This window comes from Pleurodeles waltl, chromosome 3_2 (genome assembly GCF_031143425.1).
Source record: "Pleurodeles waltl isolate 20211129_DDA chromosome 3_2, aPleWal1.hap1.20221129, whole genome shotgun sequence".
Classification (NCBI taxonomy): domain Eukaryota; kingdom Metazoa; phylum Chordata; class Amphibia; order Caudata; family Salamandridae; genus Pleurodeles; species Pleurodeles waltl.
The window spans coordinates 177,885,178-177,906,228 of NC_090441.1; the positions used below are offsets into that span (position 1 = coordinate 177,885,178).

The 21,051-nt window shown below is 43.4% G+C and overlaps 1 protein-coding gene across 3 annotated transcripts in view; it reads left to right on the plus strand.

The window, feature by feature from the left end:
- The window catches only part of WNT6 (Wnt family member 6), a 331,238-nt gene that overhangs the window by 156,387 nt on the left and 153,800 nt on the right, over positions 1–21,051 (plus strand). For 2 of the 3 annotated variants that reach the window (XM_069227120.1, XM_069227122.1), the window contains exon 2: positions 17,686–17,906. In XM_069227120.1, coding sequence (XP_069083221.1) covers positions 17,686–17,906 — 221 coding nt within the window. The remainder of the gene's footprint in view (positions 1–17,685; positions 17,907–21,051) is intronic. The other variant, XM_069227121.1, reaches the window with a different exon arrangement.

Genomic DNA, 21,051 nt, shown 5'->3' on the forward strand with positions numbered 1-21,051 from the left:
GGGGTCAGCCACAGGAGTGTGCATGAGATCAAGAAGAGGTGGTATGACCTCCGCTCCCGGACCAAGGAGAGGGTGGCAGAAAGGCTCCGGGAGATGAGAGGCACAGGAGGGGGACCATCATCCGTACCACCACCCACACCCCTGGAGGAAAGGGTGGAGGAGACCCTGGAGCAGGAGGCAGTTACAGGATTCGGAGATCTGGACACCTCTGAGCCCACAACATCAACCGGTGAGTACCATGTGATATGCCTGTACCCCCATCAATGCCATACCCCCACCCAACATGTACACAGGGGCATGCACAACCAAGATAGCTCAATTTCAGGGTAGCAAACACCAGAATGATGCATTATGGGCAATGTAGTCAAGTAGGTAGTCAATAGGCAAATGTTTATTAGGAAGTGTGCAACAGATAGTAGACACTGACAGTCTGTTCCCCATGTCCCACAGGTCTCCCACAAGACACCACCACAAGCCACAGCAGCCAGGTGCCAACAGTCAGCCAGCCCCATGAGGAAAGCACAGGAGCTGCCACCACTCCCACCTGCACCACCAACACCATCCCCTTGATGACTACACCTGCTGCAACAGTGGTTCCGGAGGCTGCGCCAGCAACAGCCAGGAGTGCCACGGTACAGCTCACAGGGCATCCACCTCTGCGCAGGCGACGCAGGTTGAGGAGAGTAGGGCTGCAGGCTGAGTCTGGGCGTCCATCGACCACCATGACCGAGGCACAACTGCTACGTGGTCAGCACCTGCAGAACCAAATGTTAGGGAGAATTAGTGGGGTTCTGCACCGCTTTGTAAGGAGCAATGAGACCTGCATGCAGCAGCTCCATGCACAATTGGACGTCATGGGCACAAACACTGGGGACCTAGCCCTGTCCATGCGGGAACTGGTGGCTGGACTACTGTCACAGAGGGAGGGTGGGCGGCGCAGGGACCGCCAGCTGCTCCAGAGGCTGGACAGGATGGCCTCATCAATTGGCAGACTGGCAGTCAACACCACTGGCCTGTCAAAAAGGACAGTCGGCCTCCAAGTGGAAATGGGCCACTTTGCAGGGGATGTGGCAAGAGGCCTGTGCCGGATCACCCATGTGATCGATCTAATGGAGGCACGGCATGTGTCCAGGGGTACAGGGGACACACCCCAGGACAGCGAAGAGGGCTCCACTGTGAGCAGTGTCTCTGCTGGTGACACTAGGGTGCTCCGGAGTGGGAGTACCAGGCAGAGCACTGCAGAACAACCTGGGACCAGCCAGGCTGGCAGAGGCCGCCGTAGGTCATAGACTAAACCCTGTCCCTGATGTTGGGGCACATGACGGCAATGTGCCCCATGCATGGTTGGCTTTTTGTAGTCCCTGAACAGTTTGTCATTGTAAATAGTTCAATTTCTGCACATATTAAATAGTTTTTTTGTTCCACTTAACAAATGGAGTTTTTGGTCAGTAGGTGAGTATGGTTGAAGTTGACACGTACCTTCCAAAGTATTGTGTTGCAATGTGTTCCCGTCTCAGTCTGCCTTGATTTGCGATGCTCCTATCCCCATGATGGCGATGTGGTTGCTCCTGCTCTTCATCCTCGGAATCTGGGTCTGCAGGGGTGAGAGGTAGCCCACGTCGGGGGGCAATATTGTGCAGGATGGCGTATGCGACAACAATTTTGAATGCTGTAATGGGGGTATACTGGAGGTCACCTCCACTGCGGTGGAGGCATCTGAACCTTGCTTTCAGCAATCCGAAGGTGCGTTCAATCAGGTTCCTGGTCCTCTTATGTGCACTGTTGTATCGCCTCTTGCATTCATTGCTGGGTGTTAAGAACGTAGTCATTATCCATGGCCGTAGTGCATATGCACTGTCACCTGTTGGGCACAAACATTACACTGTTAGAAAGTCCTGGTTGGTGTGCACATTGATCTGTGTGCATGTCTACAAGGTGTATGCAGCTCTACCTAGGAGGTATCCGTCTCCAAACTCCCCACGTTCCAGGCGTTGGTGTATCCCACTGTGCCTAAAAATGTAGGAGTCATGGGTACTGCCTGGAAATTTTGCGACAATGTCAGTGATGACATAATGGGTGTCACAAACAACCTGAATATTGAGTGAGTGGGTACACTTTCTGTTGCGGAAAAGATATTCCAGGTTTGCAGGAGGGCATATTTGAATATGTGTCCCATCTACACACCCTATGACATGGGGAAAGTTGGCAATCCGGTAAAAGTCCATCTTGGTGCTGTTAATTTCTGCCTCATTCCTGGGTAGGTATATGAAGTGAGACATGTGTGTGAGTAAGGCATCTAGGAATGCCCTGAGGAACCTTGATAATGCACTTTGAGATACCCCACCTGCCACAGCAATGACCCCCTGATAGCTCCCCGAGGCCAAGAGGTGTAGTGAGCATAGCACTTGCACATGCGTAGGGATGGCGCAGCCGCGCAGAGTCTGGCGTTCTAGCTGTGGTTTGAGTAATTCAATTAATTCAAGTATAGCTGCGCTGCTAAGTCGGTATTTGTCGTAGATTTCCTCCTCAGTTTGCTGAAAAAGAGTCTGCCTTGTTCTGTAAATCTTCTCCTGTCTCTGGCTCCTCCTCCTCCTCTGCTGGGCTGCGTGGGCTCTCCTCCTCACTGCTATTAGGTATATCTCCGCCATCTTGAGTAACCCAGATGCCTTCTGGGTCTCCTTTTATACTTTGGTAATGATTACCACCTGCTCTGAGTTAGTGGTAAATGCGACTTGCAAACTGGGCATTTTGTGACTAGTCGCAATTTGCGAGTTGCAATTGCATATGGTTTGCGACTCGCAAATTGCGACTTCCTATTTGCGGGTCGCAAAATGGGGTCGCACATTTTGCAAGTCGGTAACGGCTCGCATCACTTTTTGCGAGTCGGAAATGGGATTTTTGCAACCCATTTCCGATTTTGCGCAGTCGCAAATAGCGATTCGGGCCATTTGCGACTCGCAAACCTTTGCTACATCTGGCCCCTAATGCGGCGCAAGATCCTTGGAAACTATGGCAGCAGTGCACAGTAGGAGAATGGCTACGTTTTTCCCAGCGCTCTGAATTGTCGCCCCCCTCCAATGGTTAAAGGGTGTCCCAAAACGTGCCTTTAAAGTTACTCACAGTGGCGGCAGGCATGTAATGAAACACTATTGCTACACTTTGAGCGTCTTGCCTCCTACACTCACCTCTAGAACGATCCTCACTTGCTTCACAATAAAACATCATACCCTTGAAAACTACACAGGTCAAAGCCCACTTACCACTGGTTCCCTAATCACCGGCCAAAAGCAATGAAATGCCAACCTTGCCCTTGTTGGCACCAACGTCACTCTAAAACAGGATATACTGATAGGTCAGGCTGGTGAAAAACCCAAAGACTTCTGTGGTCTGCGGCCGTCCGGTGAAAAGGACACTGGCGAGGCATTCAGGGCGTTTCTCTTTTCTACAGGCTTTACTTCCTCATCTCTTATTTTGTTTCGTAGGTTCAGTTATCTTCATATAATTGCTCTTTGTTTCTTCTAAACTTTATCTTTGTCTTCCATCTCCTGCCACGCCTCACTCCCTTCATGCGTAGGCTAGTTTCCACTCGTCCTCATTGTTGCAATCAAAGATAGAGGTCCAGTTGGCAGGTAATGTAGGCTTTATGATGAAGTTTATTATAAGGTAATAGACTTAGTTACAGGTTACAGGTTTCATCTCAGTGCTGTATCAAAGCCCCATCAGGAGCAGCATCCCGCTGCTCAGCCCACTCTCTCCATCTGATCTCCCAGGCATACACAAACATCCTATGACATCACATGCACCTTGGCTGAGCATCAGCTATCAGGGAAACTAGGGAGACAGAATGATTATACCTAAATCAGGATGTAACAGAAACTCCACGAGTTAAACCCACCCCTAGTCTCAAACCTGTCTGTGCTAGTTTCAGGTTCTTCTTGTGTGTGTATGTTGTTTTCTTTCAAATTAACCAACATTGTAGGATAAAATAAAATAAGTAAAACGGCATACTTTGATCTTACAGCTTAAATCGAAAATCTTATCCAAAACTCCTAGATTAATGCATGTAAGGTCCATTGTCTTTGTAACTGAAGACAGTCTTCAATACATATCCATCAATCCGGGGATCCAGTCAGTAACAAATGAGAAGTGGAACAGGGTGGCCTTTTCGGTCTCCTAAGTTATGAATACGTGATATCATCCTCGGGACCATGATTATTATTGCATGATTTGTTTGTATTTCCTTGTGTATGCCTCTTTCTCTCTGTTTTCCCTTTTCACTATGATTTTATTTAATTAATAATACATGTTTGTCTTAAGATTCATTTATTTTGCCAATAAGTGACTTTAAGTCCAATTAATTCCATAAGTAATCCCCTTGTTAGTGCTTGACCGTGTACACTACCAGAAGGACACACTGCTCATCTCCAACTGGCATTAGCAGGCTGAGGCTGCAGAGGACTAGAAAGATGAAAAGACAATCAAGGGACAGAAATTGTGGGGGGACATTAATGTTGGACCAGGTATGCTCTACCTGAACAATATAACTTGAGAGGGATGGATGGGGAACAAAGAGGGGTCAAGAGAACATTACTCACCACTCTTCCCTCACAAGAGCAATATGTTTTGAGTTGCTTTACGCAAATTATCTTACATAGGGGATCAGACTAAGCCTGTACCCACTGTTCCCCACTAATGATAGTGACTACTTACTGTATACCAGAATGATGCCCTCGGAAGTTTAGGATCAGTATTGCATTGTGTTCTGCAAGTAAAGTATCTTTTCTGATAATGTAAAGCATTGTCTGGACAATGAATTACCGACTGATACATTTATCATTGAGTTCAGACTCACTATCCTATGCCGACTGCCAGAGTAAGCCTTGGAGTGCTCAACTTTGCTACTCAGAAGTTCAAGTGCTACAGGGGTGTACTTGGTGCTCAATGTTTGGTCCAATAGTAAGGTAAATCCCTCAACATCAGTGATAAAAGCCTCTCCTTGTTATAATTGAAACCCAGTAAACCCTGATTGCCTGAAAATCCTGATAAAATTCTCAGATGCACCATGTATAACAAAGGTATCTTCATGAAAGACCAACATGATAATGGGGCCTTGTCACTATGGAAAGGTACATACAGTCTCCAGAACATGCTGGGAGATCCCTACCTGCATGCTAGGGGCACTACTAGGTGGATATTGACATTGTATTATCACTTTGATCAACATTGTGAGTGTCCACATTTAATCATGGATTGTCTACTTATACTGCAGGACATTGGTGGATATTCCAATGAGATGCTTCTCCACCACGGTGGATTCTTTGCTTTGGTAGAGACACCTTTTGAGTCCCCGCCAACACCCCAAGAAGTGGTGTGTTTTCAACCGCATTTTGACTGTGGTTGTAAATCTACCAGTGTGCCTGAATGAAAATCCACCGACCACCCTAAAAATTGTGTTGATAGTCCAGTCTTCAAATTAACTGGCCCGATATACTGATCATAAGAATGTCTAGTGTAACTGGAAGACTTCTGCTTCTCAGCCACAGAGTTGAAATTTAATATTTTGTTCCACACTTTAAAATGTAGGTTAAGCTGTAGTTCTCCTTTGACAACAAACCCTAGAGTCAGTCTTCACTATCTGAGTAGGCACAGTTCCAAGGTTTCTTTGTTTCAAAAAGGGAGGCTGGAGAATCAAAGTGCTCTTCTTCTCACTTATTTTCAATTCTGTTTTACTCTAGTTTCAACATGGATCTGTGCTCTCCCTGATAGTTCTTAAGTGTCAGGGCCTCCAATTACAGATCTATGCTACCACTAAGAACAAGTGAGTGTGAGCGGGTGGGTGCGTAGTACACGTGTGAGTGTGCACATGTATGTGTGTACATGGATGTGTGTTTGTTTACCTGTGTGTGTTAATCTTTGATTTGTGTTAATTGCCTAGTGTCTAGACATATTTGTGGTTCCCCCACTGTTAGTGGGCAGTTATTTGCTTTATATGAAGCTGCATATAAATATGCTGAAATAAGATAAATTCTTCTCAATTGGGTGAATAGGGTAAGTTGAAGAAAGTCCCATTTCCCAAAAAAATCCGGCTGCGCAGCCCTATTTTGAAAACGCTTTCCACTTAACTTGAATAAATATTCAAAGCAGATAGTCTTGTTTTTCAAAAACGTACACAAATCCTTGTAACTTTATACAAATGATGTCTGCTTTTGCAAAAGTTAGGAAATGTTATAACTTTCAGCAAACAAACTCCACGTTTTAAATAACCAAAGTATAAAAATACTGTTTTACTTAATTAGAAAGTTTTAGCAAGACCTGTAATTAATAGCTAAATTATAACTGATTAAAGCAAACTACAAAAGAGATTTTAACAAACAATTCAAACTTTTTTTATTTTTTTAAAATAAGTTTCTTTTGGCTTTCAAGGAAGAATACCTGTTTTTTTCCCAAAACACTATTTATAATTTCTTAAACGAACTAGCACATTACTTAAACGCTTCTAAGGCAACATATAAAATACGGCTGTAATAGGGGAAACACTGTGAACATGAAACTTTCTATTTTGTGATTGTAGGAAAGTTGTGGGCCACCCCCTCCCATTTTTTTCTGACCTGATGCAATGGCATATTTAACTCGGAGCATTGGGAGACAACTTAACAACGCCCAGTTATTATGTTCTGCACATAAAACATGCTAATAAATAATTAATTCCAACTTAGCAACTGACCTTCTAGTGACTCATTACAATATAGCAGAGAAGGTGTACCAGTGACACAATATACTCTGAATTGCTATGGCTTCAAACTGCAGCCAGGACACGTCAAGGCTTTTGGCATGAGGGAAAGTCTACCTTATACATTACCGAAGTCACCCAGTTTAAGTAGTGCCTTGGAGGACATAGATCCTGGGTACCTTCAATTATATAAACAGGAGACAGGCACAATATTAGGAATACGAATATTAGGAGTAATTAAGATTAAAAGTGCCTTTTCACAACTTAGATTTCAGCAACATTTTTAATTTTAAAATCCTACGTGGGGAGTCATTTTTTATTAAATGGCTTGGAAACACACCATGAAGCTATTTTGCACACCACTGTAATACACATGAAACATCTGCTTTATTGGGAACCTCGTTTTTCATAAGTGTGGCCAGGGATGGTTTTAACACATCATAACTAAAGGCTGGATAGTTAAGAAACCGGTAATACCAGGCGCCCCTCCCCCCAGTCACAGCAATTAACTCCCCCCATTGCCAGGCTACCAGCTGCTCAGTGCAGGTGGTGATTCTGAGCGGTAATACCCTTGGACTTGGAAATTCTGTGCACAATTCCACCCCGGAGCACCAGATAAGCACAAACATTCTCCAGTCCACGGGGATGAAATTGAAATAGATGCAGAGATACAGGACAGAATCCTAACTACTGGTTAGTTGCTATTTCTGCACTTACATCCCTCCCTACATGCACTTAGGCCTTTAATAGTTAGAATGCTCTTAGGTGCTCCCTTGTGCGCCTTGCATTACCTGGTTAGAAGCCAAATATTCTTTACTACACCGTCCCCTGATCAACTACCACCATATCAGCAGATTTGCTGGCTGTAGAAGGGCTGATGGCTTACTTGTTTTCTCTTTCCTCCTGGATGTCCCAGGTGACAACATGGTTACCGCCACTTCCTAATTGTTTATTGGATTGAAATATCATTTATATAATGCTTACTTTCTGTGACAAGTAGTGATGGCTTTAGGGCGATGCAGCTGGTGCCACCGCACTGGGCGCCTACCTCGGGGGCGGAGGGCACTGCATTTTGAAATATCCTATGGGGTTAAAGCCACCTGCTGCAAAGGGCCTCATGTGGCCTAGTTGCAGGTTTGGCTGATTATAAAGTAGCGCAGAGGGTTAATGTGCTGCCTGCGAGGCGCATCATCAGATCACAGATCTGTATGTAATGTACATAGCTCAGTAGGCTGGTGCTTTGGCCACAGAGACCTTTATGTTAATAGCAGTTCATAAGTTACAATCTTCCTAATATAGCACAGTGAGCTATTAAGCGGCATCAAGGAGCTGCATGCAAAAGCAGTTAGAACCTCATGTTTTTCCCCAAATCTTTCATTATTCGAAGTTACTAAAAAGGGTTCCTTTGGACAGTAGTAAATTCTTATTAGTAAAGACAACCCCAAGCACTGTGTCACATTTCCAATCCTGAGTGCTCCATACCAAGCACTTCTAACATTTAATGCCTAGCACTAAAGATAGCCCTCATTGTCTTATGTAACATTTTCCGTACATTGATTTACACACTTGCATGATTCACTGCCACTCTATAACATTTGTGCAACGTAAAGCTCTCCTATACCCCACTCTGGCATGAGTAATGCTTTAAAGGAAATTATTACATGTGAGAGATGGGTTAAGAAGAGATTGGGAGCACCATTGAGGGTGATACTGAGGGAATCCATGGAGAAGGAGGTCATAGGAGGTTAGCAACAAACCTGGTTGCATTGGGCACCACCAGGGCCAAAGCCAGCTCTGCAGGCTAGGCATTGTAGTGTTTTATGCCAGGCAGCACGCTGCTTCAAACCTCAAGGTTACTGGTTAATTCACTTGTTACAGGTTATTGTAGATTACTGATATTAGTCTTGTGGTCTAAAGGAAACCATTCCATGCATTTACTCCAGTGTCTTTGTGTTGGATTACATTAGTAGAAGCTAGGTGTGACCAATAGTGGGGGGGTGGGGATGTGAGTTCATGCAGATGGTTGGTGAGATGAGTCAATCAGCTAGAGCAGATGAGATATTGTTAGGATACCTAGAATCCTGCAGCACAGCGCCTAGATACCCACGGGGTGATTAGCTGTGCTTCTAAGTATGTCTGACTTGACAAGTTGACTTAGGATACAGGTGATGACTTTCAAAGAAACAGAGGTTGTGATTTTTAAGATTAGGTGTTGGCAATTTGTAGGGCTATGATAATAGAGATAACAAATGCATGACTTAGTGTAGACTGTACTTAGAAGAGGAATGTATGCTGCATGCTGACCCCCCACTTTTTGGATTGATGCTGCTGGTGTATGTATTTTTTAACACTACTGCATTGCCATCTAGCACCCAGTATATGTCCTCTGATCCCTATAAACATGCAGATTTAGCTAATCCCTGATTGGCGTATTTAACTTACCTACAAGTCCCTAATATGTGGTAGTCTGTGGATTCAAGGCCTGTAAGTTAAATGTTACTAGTGGACGCAGCACCTATTGTATCACCACAAAAGTGAGAAAGCAAAGCATGCCTGAAGGCCTGCCTGTGCAGCATGAGTATGTACGCTTAAACCTTCCTTTTCAAGACTTATAAATCACCCTCTAATGTATGCCCTAAGTGCTCATAGGGCAGGATGCATGGTATTTAAACCGTAGGACATGTGCTTAACTTTTACATGTCTTAGCAGTGAAAAATCTTCAAAGTTGTTTTGCATTGTGATGAGGCTGGCTCTCCTATAGAAAAGTACTGGGTTACAATATAACACCTTCTAATGTATAACTCCAGTATGAGAATAGTTAGAGCCATGATACAAAGGCTCAAAAGAATAGGAATTCCCAATACAATCTGATGGTAAAGTTGGATTTTAAATGACAATTTTGAAAATGCCCCTTTGAACAAGTTCCCATTTTCCTGCCTCAAGCCTCTGATAGCCCTTTCTAAGATAATACCCAAGTGTAGCCCAGCAGCCAGCTGGGAGTTATGAACTGCTCTCACGAAAGGGAACAAAGTAACCTTGGCTGGGAGGAGGTGTGACCTCCTCCTGACAAGATGGCTTGGGAGATGTACCCACCTATTGTACAAGCTTCAAAGGGGCAGTCCTTGTCACAGGCAGATGTGACTCACACCTAGGCTTGCTCCTGCCTTTTCCAAGTAGCCAGAGTGGCACCAATACCAGACAAGGGAAATCATATTTTTCAGGGGAAATTCCTCAATTCCCTAGACACACCTCAGGGGTGTGCCCAGGGCTTTGACCAAGGAAAAAAAGATTCTGCATCCAAACCACGCTCCACTGTTGTCAACCTTAACTTTTGACTTTGACCCGGACTAGTGTAGAGAGATATGCATAGTCGGCTTGTTGCACTTTTTGGCTCTAGAAACATCTAAAACTTTGAAAAATCAAATTTCAAGTTCTCTACATCTACCTTTGTTGTTTTGGTGTCTATTTGTTCATGAAATGTTTTTCTATTTTTCTAAGTTGGAGTAGAGTGTTTATTGTGTTGTGTTTTCTGCTTTTTAACTGTTTCAGCATCGATAAATGCTTTCCATATTTCTACTAAGTTATGTCTGTATGCTCCATGCTACAGCTACCAAGGGCTAAGTTCAGGTTTACATTATTGAGACCTAACTGGACCAAGTAAGGAAGAGTGCCATTATTACTAGAAGAGGACTATTGGAAGAGTGCCATTATTACTAGAAGAGGACTATTGGAAGAGTGCCATTATTACCAGAAGAGGACTATTGTAAAAGTGCCATTATTACTAGAAGAGGACTATTGGAATAGTGCCATTATTACTAGAAGAGGACAATTGGAAGAGTGCCATTATTACTAGAAGAGGACTATTGTAAAGGTGCCATTATTACTAGAAGAGGACTATTGGAAGAGTGCCATTATTACTAGAAGAGGACTATTGGAAGAGTGCCATTATTACTAGAAGAGGACTATGTAAGAGTGCCATTATTACTAGAAGAGGACTATTGTACAAGTGCCATTATTGCTAGAAGAGGACTATGTAAGAGTGCCATTATTACTAGAAGAGGACTATTGGAAGAGTGCCATTATTACTAGAAGAGGACTATTGTAAAAGTGCCATTATTACTAGAAGATGACTATTGGAAGAGTGCCATTATTACTAGAAGAGGACTATTGGAAGAGTGCCATTATTACTAGAAGAGGACTATGTAAGAGTGCCATTATTACTAGAAGAGGAATATTGTAAAAGTGCCATTATTACTAGAAGAGGAATATTGTAAAAGTGCCATTATTGCTAGAAGAGGACTATGTAAGAGTGCCATTATTACTAGAAGAGGACTATTGGAAGAGTGCCATTATTATTAGAAGAGGACTATTGAAAGAGTGCCATTATTACTAGAAGAGGTCTATTGGAAGAGTGCCATTATTGCTAGAAGAGGTCTATCATACACTTCAACTAATAATCCACCGTCACACAAGAAGGCATGGGGGTGGAAAGTAAGGACATGGTCAGTCAAAGAAAAGGAGGGGTAGCAATCAGAAGATTTAAGTCAAGGTCCACATTTTCATGCATGGGTTCAGGATCATTGAGTAGACTTTTGCAATATCATGCACTTTGAGAATGCAGAACTGAAGAAAGAAACATCATTGTTTGAATGGGGGATAGTGCTTAGGTACTTTGTGATAGGCCCTTGAATCAGGTGAACAGAATGTCAGCTGCCATGCTACTGCTAGAACACCACGCAGCAAGGAGAGGTGATTAGCTCCGGGGTTGGAAGCGTAAAGAAATGAGTGGAAGTATATAGAGGCTGCATTCCTGTAGGTGGAGGGAGGAGACCCAGGCAATGAAGTGAAGAAGAGAGACCAGGCTACCTTTAGAAATTCTGAGAGGCCTTTTGTGTAGCAAAGAGATGCGGATTAGTCTTCCTGAGCACTCTCATTTTGTGGTTCATACCTCGTCACTTCACACCCCAGTACTTGGTGTTTTTGGAACTGAACTTCTGGTACATTGCTTCCACTCTCTTAGAGAAGCCTGCAAAGGTTTTTCTCCACTGATGAACGTTGGGGCAGGTTGAAGTTTTACATGTGACAAAGTTGTGTGGAATGTTGCAACTTCATTCCACTTCATACTAATTGGATTTTCTCTCTGAGAATGCGGTGCTGCAGGTACAAGATGCTGCGAAGGGGCGAAGAAACAGCGCAGAAGTGGAGGATGGTGTGAGTGGGGGCACTCCACAATGAGAATGAACCGGGGACAGGGTGGTCAGGCAAGATGGCTTGGTAGTCTGTCAGGACTCTGCAAGAGGGTCCATGGATGGGAGACTGCTGTCATACAGTTACAGGGCAGCTGTCACCTTTCGAAGCAGCAGGTATGGATCTATGCTCCCATGAGTGGCTGAAAACTAGCCCTTTAGTCTTAAACTTCACAACTTCACAAAACTCACAGACTTTAATTAGTTCCTGTCGTTGTGAATGAAGAGACTTTACAAATTTGCAAACTTTACTTGTTTACAGTTTTCTGAAGTTTGCATCTCATTCTGTGCAGTACTGTGACCCTACACCTTGGTGTACTGAGCAGGGACCACTTTATCTGACCATAGTTCAAGTGAACCCTGCAGTAAGGGTTGAGGATTCATAGACCTGCCTGTGACTTGTCCTCGTTGGACATCCTTCTGTGCATGCAGCTCATAGGTCACTCCAGTATCCCTGGCACGACTGTCTCTCCTTAGCTACTTGCCAAGGTTTTTATATAAAGCACACTGATAGAAATTCTCCAAGTATATGCAAGAGTGAAGAAAGAGAGAGGAGGGGAAGAGTAAGAAGAAGAAAAGAGAAAATGGGCACCTGAAGTACCGGCGAAGGACCCCAATGCCCTAATTTTTCATTATTGAAATATTTATGTGTAGCCCTAGGCTGTTTTCATGTACCCACAGCACCTTGTGATACACCAGCTTCAGAATGGACTGAGTGAAATATAAATTGCAAAGGTATAATACACGAAATTCATAAAATTTCTCAACATTTTGCAGTTTGTGATTTTGAAGTGTGAACTCATCTCACGTAAAAAAAGTTTGCCAGATACAAACTGGAAACTGTTTTAACACAGAAAATACCTTGCTTCTATTCAAAGCAGTTTCTTGCCATTATATTACTAGACTTTTTAAGCAAGGTGAGCACTTGTGTTAATCAAGTCACATATGCTACTAGCAAACCACATATTGGTAAACAAAGAAAAGCACAATTTTTTAAAGATTTCATGGATTTTTTTGTAAAGTAAAATATGCAATTTCATTCTCCTCCACTCCAAGCATTAATGTAATACTAACACACAAAAGGGATGGCATCCCTACTCAAAGTGAAACTTTCCATCAGGGACAGCTTCTATGGTTTGACTCCAGGCCTGAGGAATGGGGGGGCGCTGGGTGACAGCAGCCCAGGAAATCCACGCATGATCCCACGGACAAGGGCAGCAATCACTGCTCTTTGGAAAAGCATGCCTCCTGTCCTTCACAGGCCTTCATTCTGTGTTTTCAGCCATTCGCATGGATTCACAGAAGGATTCCTGCTTCATTAGCATACATAATACAGGATTTGTTGCTGATCTTTGAGAATAAGTATTTTGCACCGGAAAGGATTATTACAGCCATCACTGCTCTGTGCAACAATACCAACTGATTTACATCCAGATATTTGAGATGTCAGCTCTAAATTCTGACCACTAACTCGCACACAGACTCAATCAATCAAGGATTTATAAAGCACAGCAAATCACCCTTGAGGGTCTCCAGGCATTGAAAAAGTGAGAAGAACTCAGTAGCAAGAGTGATGCACGGGGAGAGCTTGGCCTGGGACCTGGTCAATGGCGTCGTGCTGCGGCTTCCAAATTGTAGGTCCGCGGAGAAGGGAGAGGGGCTCGGAGGTGGTGGCTGGAGCAAGGCGGGAGGTGGGAAATAACAGGTGGCATGCAGGAGCTGCAAGGCAAAAGCAGTAAAGCAAGTAGAAGACACAAAAATGGGGGGAAAGCAAGGAGAAAGCAGTGAGAACGAGGGAAAAACAAGGAGAACCCACACAGATACTAGGGAAAAAGCAAGGAGAAAGCAGTGAAAATGAGAGAAGAGCATGGAGAAGGCACACAAAAAATGGGAGAAAGCAAGGAGAAGACACACAAACAATAGGGGAAACAGCAGGGAGAAAACAAAATGGGGGAAAACAAGGAGAAAGCAGTGAAAACGAGAAAAAGGCATTGGGAAGGTACACAAAAAACCTGGGATAAAAGTAAGACGGAAGAAGTGAGACCAAGGAAAAAGCAAGGAGAAGGCACTCACAAAATGGGGGAAAAGCAAGAAGACAGGAGCAGGAGCGATGCAGCAGCACAGGGAGAGCTGGGCCTGGGACCTGCAGACTTGCACAGTTCTGCTGCCTCTTTAGGATGGATGAGGCTCACCACAGTGGGTGTGATTAAAACACGGGCAGCAGGACCCAATGTATAATTTAGATTTGCTTTTCCAACTTTGTTATGCATAGGGATGGACTTGCCATAAAGATTTAGGAGTCAGAGCATGATTTCTTCTGCTCTCGCCTTTACTTTGCTCACTGAAATATTGCACAGCTGGATCTGGTGACTTGGTGAATTAATATAGCCAATGTAGCTCTTTACGTTTGATTATAAGGTCACAGGATTGAATCTACTCAGATTTTCATCTTCTCAGTGTTGGTGGACACATGATCTGAAAACATGCTTGTTCTGTTTTGCATTTTATGGTTTTCACATATGTTAGTTCAAACGGTTCTCTTAAAATTAAAAATTAAATCAACCAGAATACACTGATTTGTTGAATGAAAAAGTGGAACTGACAAAAATGTTTCCCACCTCCATGGAACGATCTGACAACCCTAATGCGGAAAGGCTTTAAAGTGAGCGGCAAGACACTGTGCATGTTCTCAGATAAGGAAGTGGAGATGATGTAGGTTGAGTTTTGATTTGGAGCAGAGAAGGAAAGTTGGCACAGTTTGGATCAACTGATCCAAAATACCAAGTATGGTCTGAACTGAAAAAGGTGGTGGACAGAGTTACAAAAGCCCCTTATGCTATTGGGGACACCATGCCTAAGTACATGCTTTTGCAAACAAGCATACTCAAGTACTTTAATTCTATTTTGTTCAATTGATTTCATTGTACTGTATTGTATTGTGATATTTTCTTGGCACCTCAGACCTGTATTGGTCCAAGAGGTGGTCCCGGGTACTCAAGTAGGAGTCTACTGTCTGTTGTGTGGTGGGTAGAGTGTGGATCATTGAGTATCCTATCTGAGAAGTGTTTGGGTGTTGAGTATGAGGTTCTGATGGGTGCTCCAGTAATGTTGTGGTGACCTTCTGGCTGTGCCTAGACGCACATAGACAGATGCAGACCAGTTTGTGTATACTTACGTGCTTTGAGTAAGAGCCTTCTAAACTTGTGTGCATGGTTCATATAGCACAGATTTATAGTGTTACCCATGTGGGAAGTGTTTGTGTATGAGATCTGGAGGGGTGCTCCAGATGTGCTGATGCCAACTTGCTGCTGTGAGAGATTTATAACGGATTTTGCCTCTACTTTCCATCTGAGGGTGGATGGACAGGTACCAATCCTGATGCCGGCGTTTAGTTGTTAGCCTTTGTGTTTGTCATCTGGCCTAGGTGGGAAGTGTTAGATGCAGTGCATGAGAATTGAAGGGGAGCTCTAATTGTGATGCAGTAATATCAGTCTACAAGGATATTGCATTTTATCTGTTGAAAAGTTGCATATTCTCTATGAGAATGAAGAGTCTATTTAGCACAATGCCAACAGCGTGACGAAGTTTGAATAATGGTAGAGTGCAGGGTGTACATTTATATAGTATATAATATGTTGATAAACAAAAGCTTACATCTTGGCCACTGTAGCTCAAGTGTTATGGCACCATATGCTAACATTCCACAAAGTATGGTTTATAGTAGAGGTATTATGGGCAAAGAAGGGGTATATGCACCAGGCATGGTCGGATTGCTGCGTGGCAAGATCCAGGTGCTTCTACGGAAGGCAGGGCACTTTGTATTATACAGAATAAAGCACCTCTTTCTCATGCTTTATCAGGACATAACCAGTGTTCTATGACTTTACAGAGGTGAACTGTCTGTCCGTGACCTTCATATGGTCACAGAGCTTCCCCTGAGACTTTTTGTATCCTATTTAATCAGGGTAAGTATCCCATACACCTCAGATAGGATGGGATGGCACATTTCCACAGCTCTGTCTTATCTTTATGTTCTTTAAGAGGAACTTGACTACACATTTTGATTTCCCCCATATTCTATATTAGAGTTCTGGATTGTGTTTTTTCCTAGACTGCTACCCTAGGCTTAAGCTGTGTAACACTATAGTTTCCAAAAAGTACTTAAACCAAGTTTGCAGGACATCTTTTATAAGTTTGCTAATCCTAGAGTACTGCTGGCAACTCAACATCTGAATTGCAGTCGTATATGATTTCACAGAAAAAAATCATGGAATACCATTACCAATAAACAATGTCATCGAATCTATGTAATGGAATTTTACAGGATTAATGGCATATACCATTTCATAGTATCCAATTTATTGAAGGTCCTTTTTTCAAAATTGGTTTTCGCATGCTTATGTGTTGCAAATGCAATGGTTGCAGGTCTTACTTTCAGAAACATTTTTGTCAGAGGTATTTATGGAGGAATTTGTTCCATGCTTTACTTCAGGGGACATAATTTTGGGGTTAAGTCTTTTACACTGTCAAACAATTACTTTGGATGTTTTTAATTCGATGACCGTTGACCATCCCTAAACACCATCCATTCCTTACCCCCTCGCAGCCCACAAACATCATTCATCCCTGCTCTCTGAAAAACCCTTGCTATGTCTAAACTATCCCCAAACCTGAGCCCTACAAGGCCTTTCTACCCCTATACTCTATCTATCCCTGAACCCTAAAACTCCTTCACCACACCTAAACTACACCCCCTCCCAACCTCTAAGCTCCACCCATCTCTAAACACTTAAAGCCCTTTCTCCTCCTAAGTGTCACCCACCCCTGAACCCTAAAACCAGTAACGAGTAATGACCTCTAAACTCCACCCATTCCTGAACCTTAAAACCCCCTTCTATGCCTAAACACCACCCATCTCTGAACCGTTAAAACCACTGACTACCCCTAAACTCCACCCATCCCTGAATCTTAAAACAACCCCTCACCACTCCTAAACACCACCCATCTAAACATCCCTCACCATTCCTAAATTCCACTCAGCCATGAACCCTAAAACCCCTTTTTACATTGCAATTCCACCCATCCCGGTACCCTTAAAACCCCTCACTACCCTAAACCCCCATTCCTGAACCCTAAAACTATTTGTAGCCATTAACTCCAGCCATTCCATGACCCCTAAAACCCTCCAAAGCTTCACCCATTTCTGACCTCTAAAAAAATCTTCTTCACCCCTTAACTCTACCTATCACTGAATCTTAAAAACCTTCAGCAGTCCTAAACGTCACCCTAGCTGAACTCTAAAAACCCCATTCTATGCCTGAACTCAACCCATCACTGACCCCCAAAACTCCTTATCACCAACCCAGAGCCCTAAAAACCCCTAAACATTATCAACCTGGAACCCTAAAAAAACCTCACCACCCATAAACTCCACCCACTTTGAATGTAATTTCAGATTGTTCCTTCAATTTTGTTTTCTTTAAAATGTTTCCTTAGATTTTTTATTTATTCGTATTTCTTTAAATGTGTTTTTCCTCAAAATTGTTTTTCTGTGATTTGGTTTCCTCCAATGCCGCGTCTGAGTTTTTGTTTTCCATTAATTCATATACTTCAAGGAATGGCTGGCTGGGTGTGGGGTGTGGTAGTCAGAAATGCCAAGTGCACCTGTTCTCGCGACCTCCTTGCTTCCTTTTTGCCTTGTCTTCACAGGGCAGTTGGAAGCCCCCTGGTGATGGACCCCAACAGCATTTGCCGGAAGACTAAGCGGCTAGCCGGGAAGCAGGCCGAACTTTGCCAGACAGAACCTGAGATCGTCAACGAGGTTGCCAAGGGTGCAAAGCTGGGAGTGCGGGAGTGCCAGCACCAGTTCAGGTCCCGGAGGTGGAATTGCACCAGCCACAACAAGTCCTTTGGGAAAATTCTGCAGCAAGGTAAGCCTTGATTGATTTAACCAGGAAGTATGGAGAAATTATCACAAACATCTCTGAGCCATGAATATTTCTTAAATCTTAAAAACCCGCTTGTCCTAGTACATGGTTCTGCAAAGTCGGTCCTGGAGAGCCGGGTCCATGCCAGATTTTTAGCATATCCACATTTAGAAAACTGTAGATTTCTGAAACAATTTTTTTGAAATGTGGATATGCTAAAAATCTGGCATGGACCCGGCTCTCCAGGACCGACTTTGCAGAGACCTGTCCTAGTAAGTTCCTGATGATTGCCATATTTTGTCTGTAACTTAAGGACTAAGGGCCTGATTTAGGTCTTGGCTGAGGGAATCCTCTGTCACAAAAGTGATAGATATCCTGTCTGCCTAATTACGATCTCCATAGGATATCATGGGATCCTAATAAGGCGGACGGGATATTTGTCACACTTGTGACAGAGTATTCCCCTTCGCCAAGACCTAAACCAAGCCCTAAGTTTGAATACTGAAATTTGCTACTTAAAATTTCGAGGTGTCTTTTAAATTTGGTTTCAGGCAGAGACTATAGGGTCAATGCCCAGTACCTTCCAACGGCATCCCAGCAATCTAGATACTACATCACACTCACAGCATCCTTGCCAATAATTGTAATAGTGTTAATGTTATCACTTTTGAGACAAAGTTCTGGATAATGTGTTGCTTATAAATATATGTCAACTGTAATGTTAATATTAATGAAACATTATGGTGAACATTTTTTTTTATTGACGATTTCTCAACAATTTTTTGAATTGTTTAATTTAAGATTAAGCTTCCATTTTTGTGTTAATCAAGCCAGGGTTTGGCTTGTTTTTCACGATGTTAATGGGCAGATTTCCCTGGCATGGCTCTGTGCTGTGGTTATTTCTTAAGAAACAATATGGTTCATTTAGATGTTAACAGCCTGAAATGCTTATCTTGCAACTGCCAGACTTGATCTTCCAGTTCTATAATATTTGCTGATCTTTGTGGCAGTATTGCCATAATATTTATTTTATTTTATTTTTGATGTTTGTTTAGTGTGTACCTTACCCAGAGGGGCAGAGGAATTTTTAAGATAGTATCCTCATGAAAAATGATACTTACGTGAGAGGGCTATTTGCTAACCAGAATTAAATCTAATATTACATTTTGTAATATGGAGATAAAGTTATTATCTTAAAGGCGAGAGCTGACAAACATCCATTGTGTATTCAGATGAAGAGTTAAGGAAAGTAAATGTGTCTGTGATGATATCAAGGAACAGTCAGATACAAGTTGCACTAAAATCTTTTGGGTGTGTAGATCCTCAGAGGTCAGGCAACAAAATTTAAATATGAAAGTAATGTCCTATCTTTTCATGTGCAGAGTTCTCCGCCCCGACTGTGGAGTCTCCGTAGTCGCAAACTTACTATTAACTCATAGTTTGGAAAGCAAAAAAAAAGTAACCACACAAATAACAAGTTTATATTTGTGAATCAGGCCCTATCTTTTTTGCTTTTCCATGCCTTTATGGGCGTCACCCGTTGGCACAGTGTTCCAGGCCAAATATTCTTTGCATAATAAGGCAAGCAACCTCCTATGTGTTTCAGCCTGATTGTTCTATCCCGGGCCTTCTGCTGTACACCTGACGGTCCTGAATGTGTTTATTATATGAACTAAAAATGATCAAAGGAAAGATCTTCTTCTGTGCCATATCCGAACAGTAACTTAACAAACATTAACTCCTGCTGCTTGAACTGGAAACTGTGATGTCCAGAGGGGTTACCTTTTTGAACCGATTCATGCTTGGGTGACCAGGGTGGAGCTGGCACTGTATATGATCATGAAATCAGATCTCTGGACTCTGCCCAGAATGGGCATAACCAGTGCTTAATTTGTAAATAAAAAGGTGCCGGTGCTCAAAGCCCTCCTCTTAAACACGAGACTGCTGTAATTAAATCTGCCAGCACTGAATACTGAGGTGGCGTAATCCTGAAGCCATCTCGGGCCTCTTCAATCCATTTACAGCCACCCCCTGCCCCTTCAGCTCATCCTGCAGCTTTCTACTTTCTCCCTTTATGACGCTTCTTTGTTTTTCCTTCTTGCGTCTTTCCCATATGTGTCTTTTGCTCGCAGCAAATGCTTGAGGCATAAGAGTAAGCGTCGGCCCTCAAAAATAAGTGCTGGTGCTCAGCACCGGAAACAACAAGCACAAATTAAGCACTGGGCGTAACTCTAATTGCTCTGCAGCAAGCGCCCTAGGAATATGATGATGCTCGTTGATGTGGTGGCTTGCAGTGTGTCTCTTTGTAAGGCAGCAGCAGGACACCAGGCCACCTACTTATCAAGCTGTCAAAGTCCCTACATCACCAGAGGCTAAACATGGTCTGGTATGGCTTCTCTGTGTGCCAGGGAGAACATTTCAAACTCCACCAGTCTCATCCTCTGGCAGGGCTGAGTGGCTCTGCTCTGTTGCCACAGCAGTGTCCAGCAGCCGCAGGTGACATTCCTTATGCCTAAAAGCCATTAGCGTGCTTTACACACAACAGTGAAAGATTATTTAGGCTGGCTCCACTGGGGAGGTTAGTTAGGAAATTGTGATTGATGGGACTGATAAAGGAAAACACCACATAAATCCAAATTTAGTTCCCAAGGTGCGTTTTTGTGATTCCTGAAACAAAGAGGGCCCAAGGCAGGTTGTAGGGATGCTCAGTACGGGAAGGAGGGAGGTCCATCGACTACTTCTGCGCCAATGGAAGACTGTTTAAGTGCCAGAGGTAGGTTAAGTGTTGGGCTTTCCAGATAAAGTGCCTTCGCTCCTGACAGATGGTGAGTGAGTCACCTAGACAGATAAGGTGGATGTCCCATACGTAGAGCCTCGTAGGTAACAATCCTGGCCTGGAGTGGGATCTGTGTAGTCCACCTAACACTGGTGAACTGTGGTCACAGGTTCTCCATGCGGGCATGGGACTGGCCTACTAGGGGCAGAATGGACACTAGGCCCTGGGCACTCAGTCTGCCATCTGCATTTCACTCCCCACCTCGTCTCACTGAATTAACCCTACACCTGTCTGCTTTCTTGATCAGATAAAAGCAGGTGACTGCTTCCTTTCACAGCTGTCATCCTAACTATTTTCAAAAGTTTCTGCATT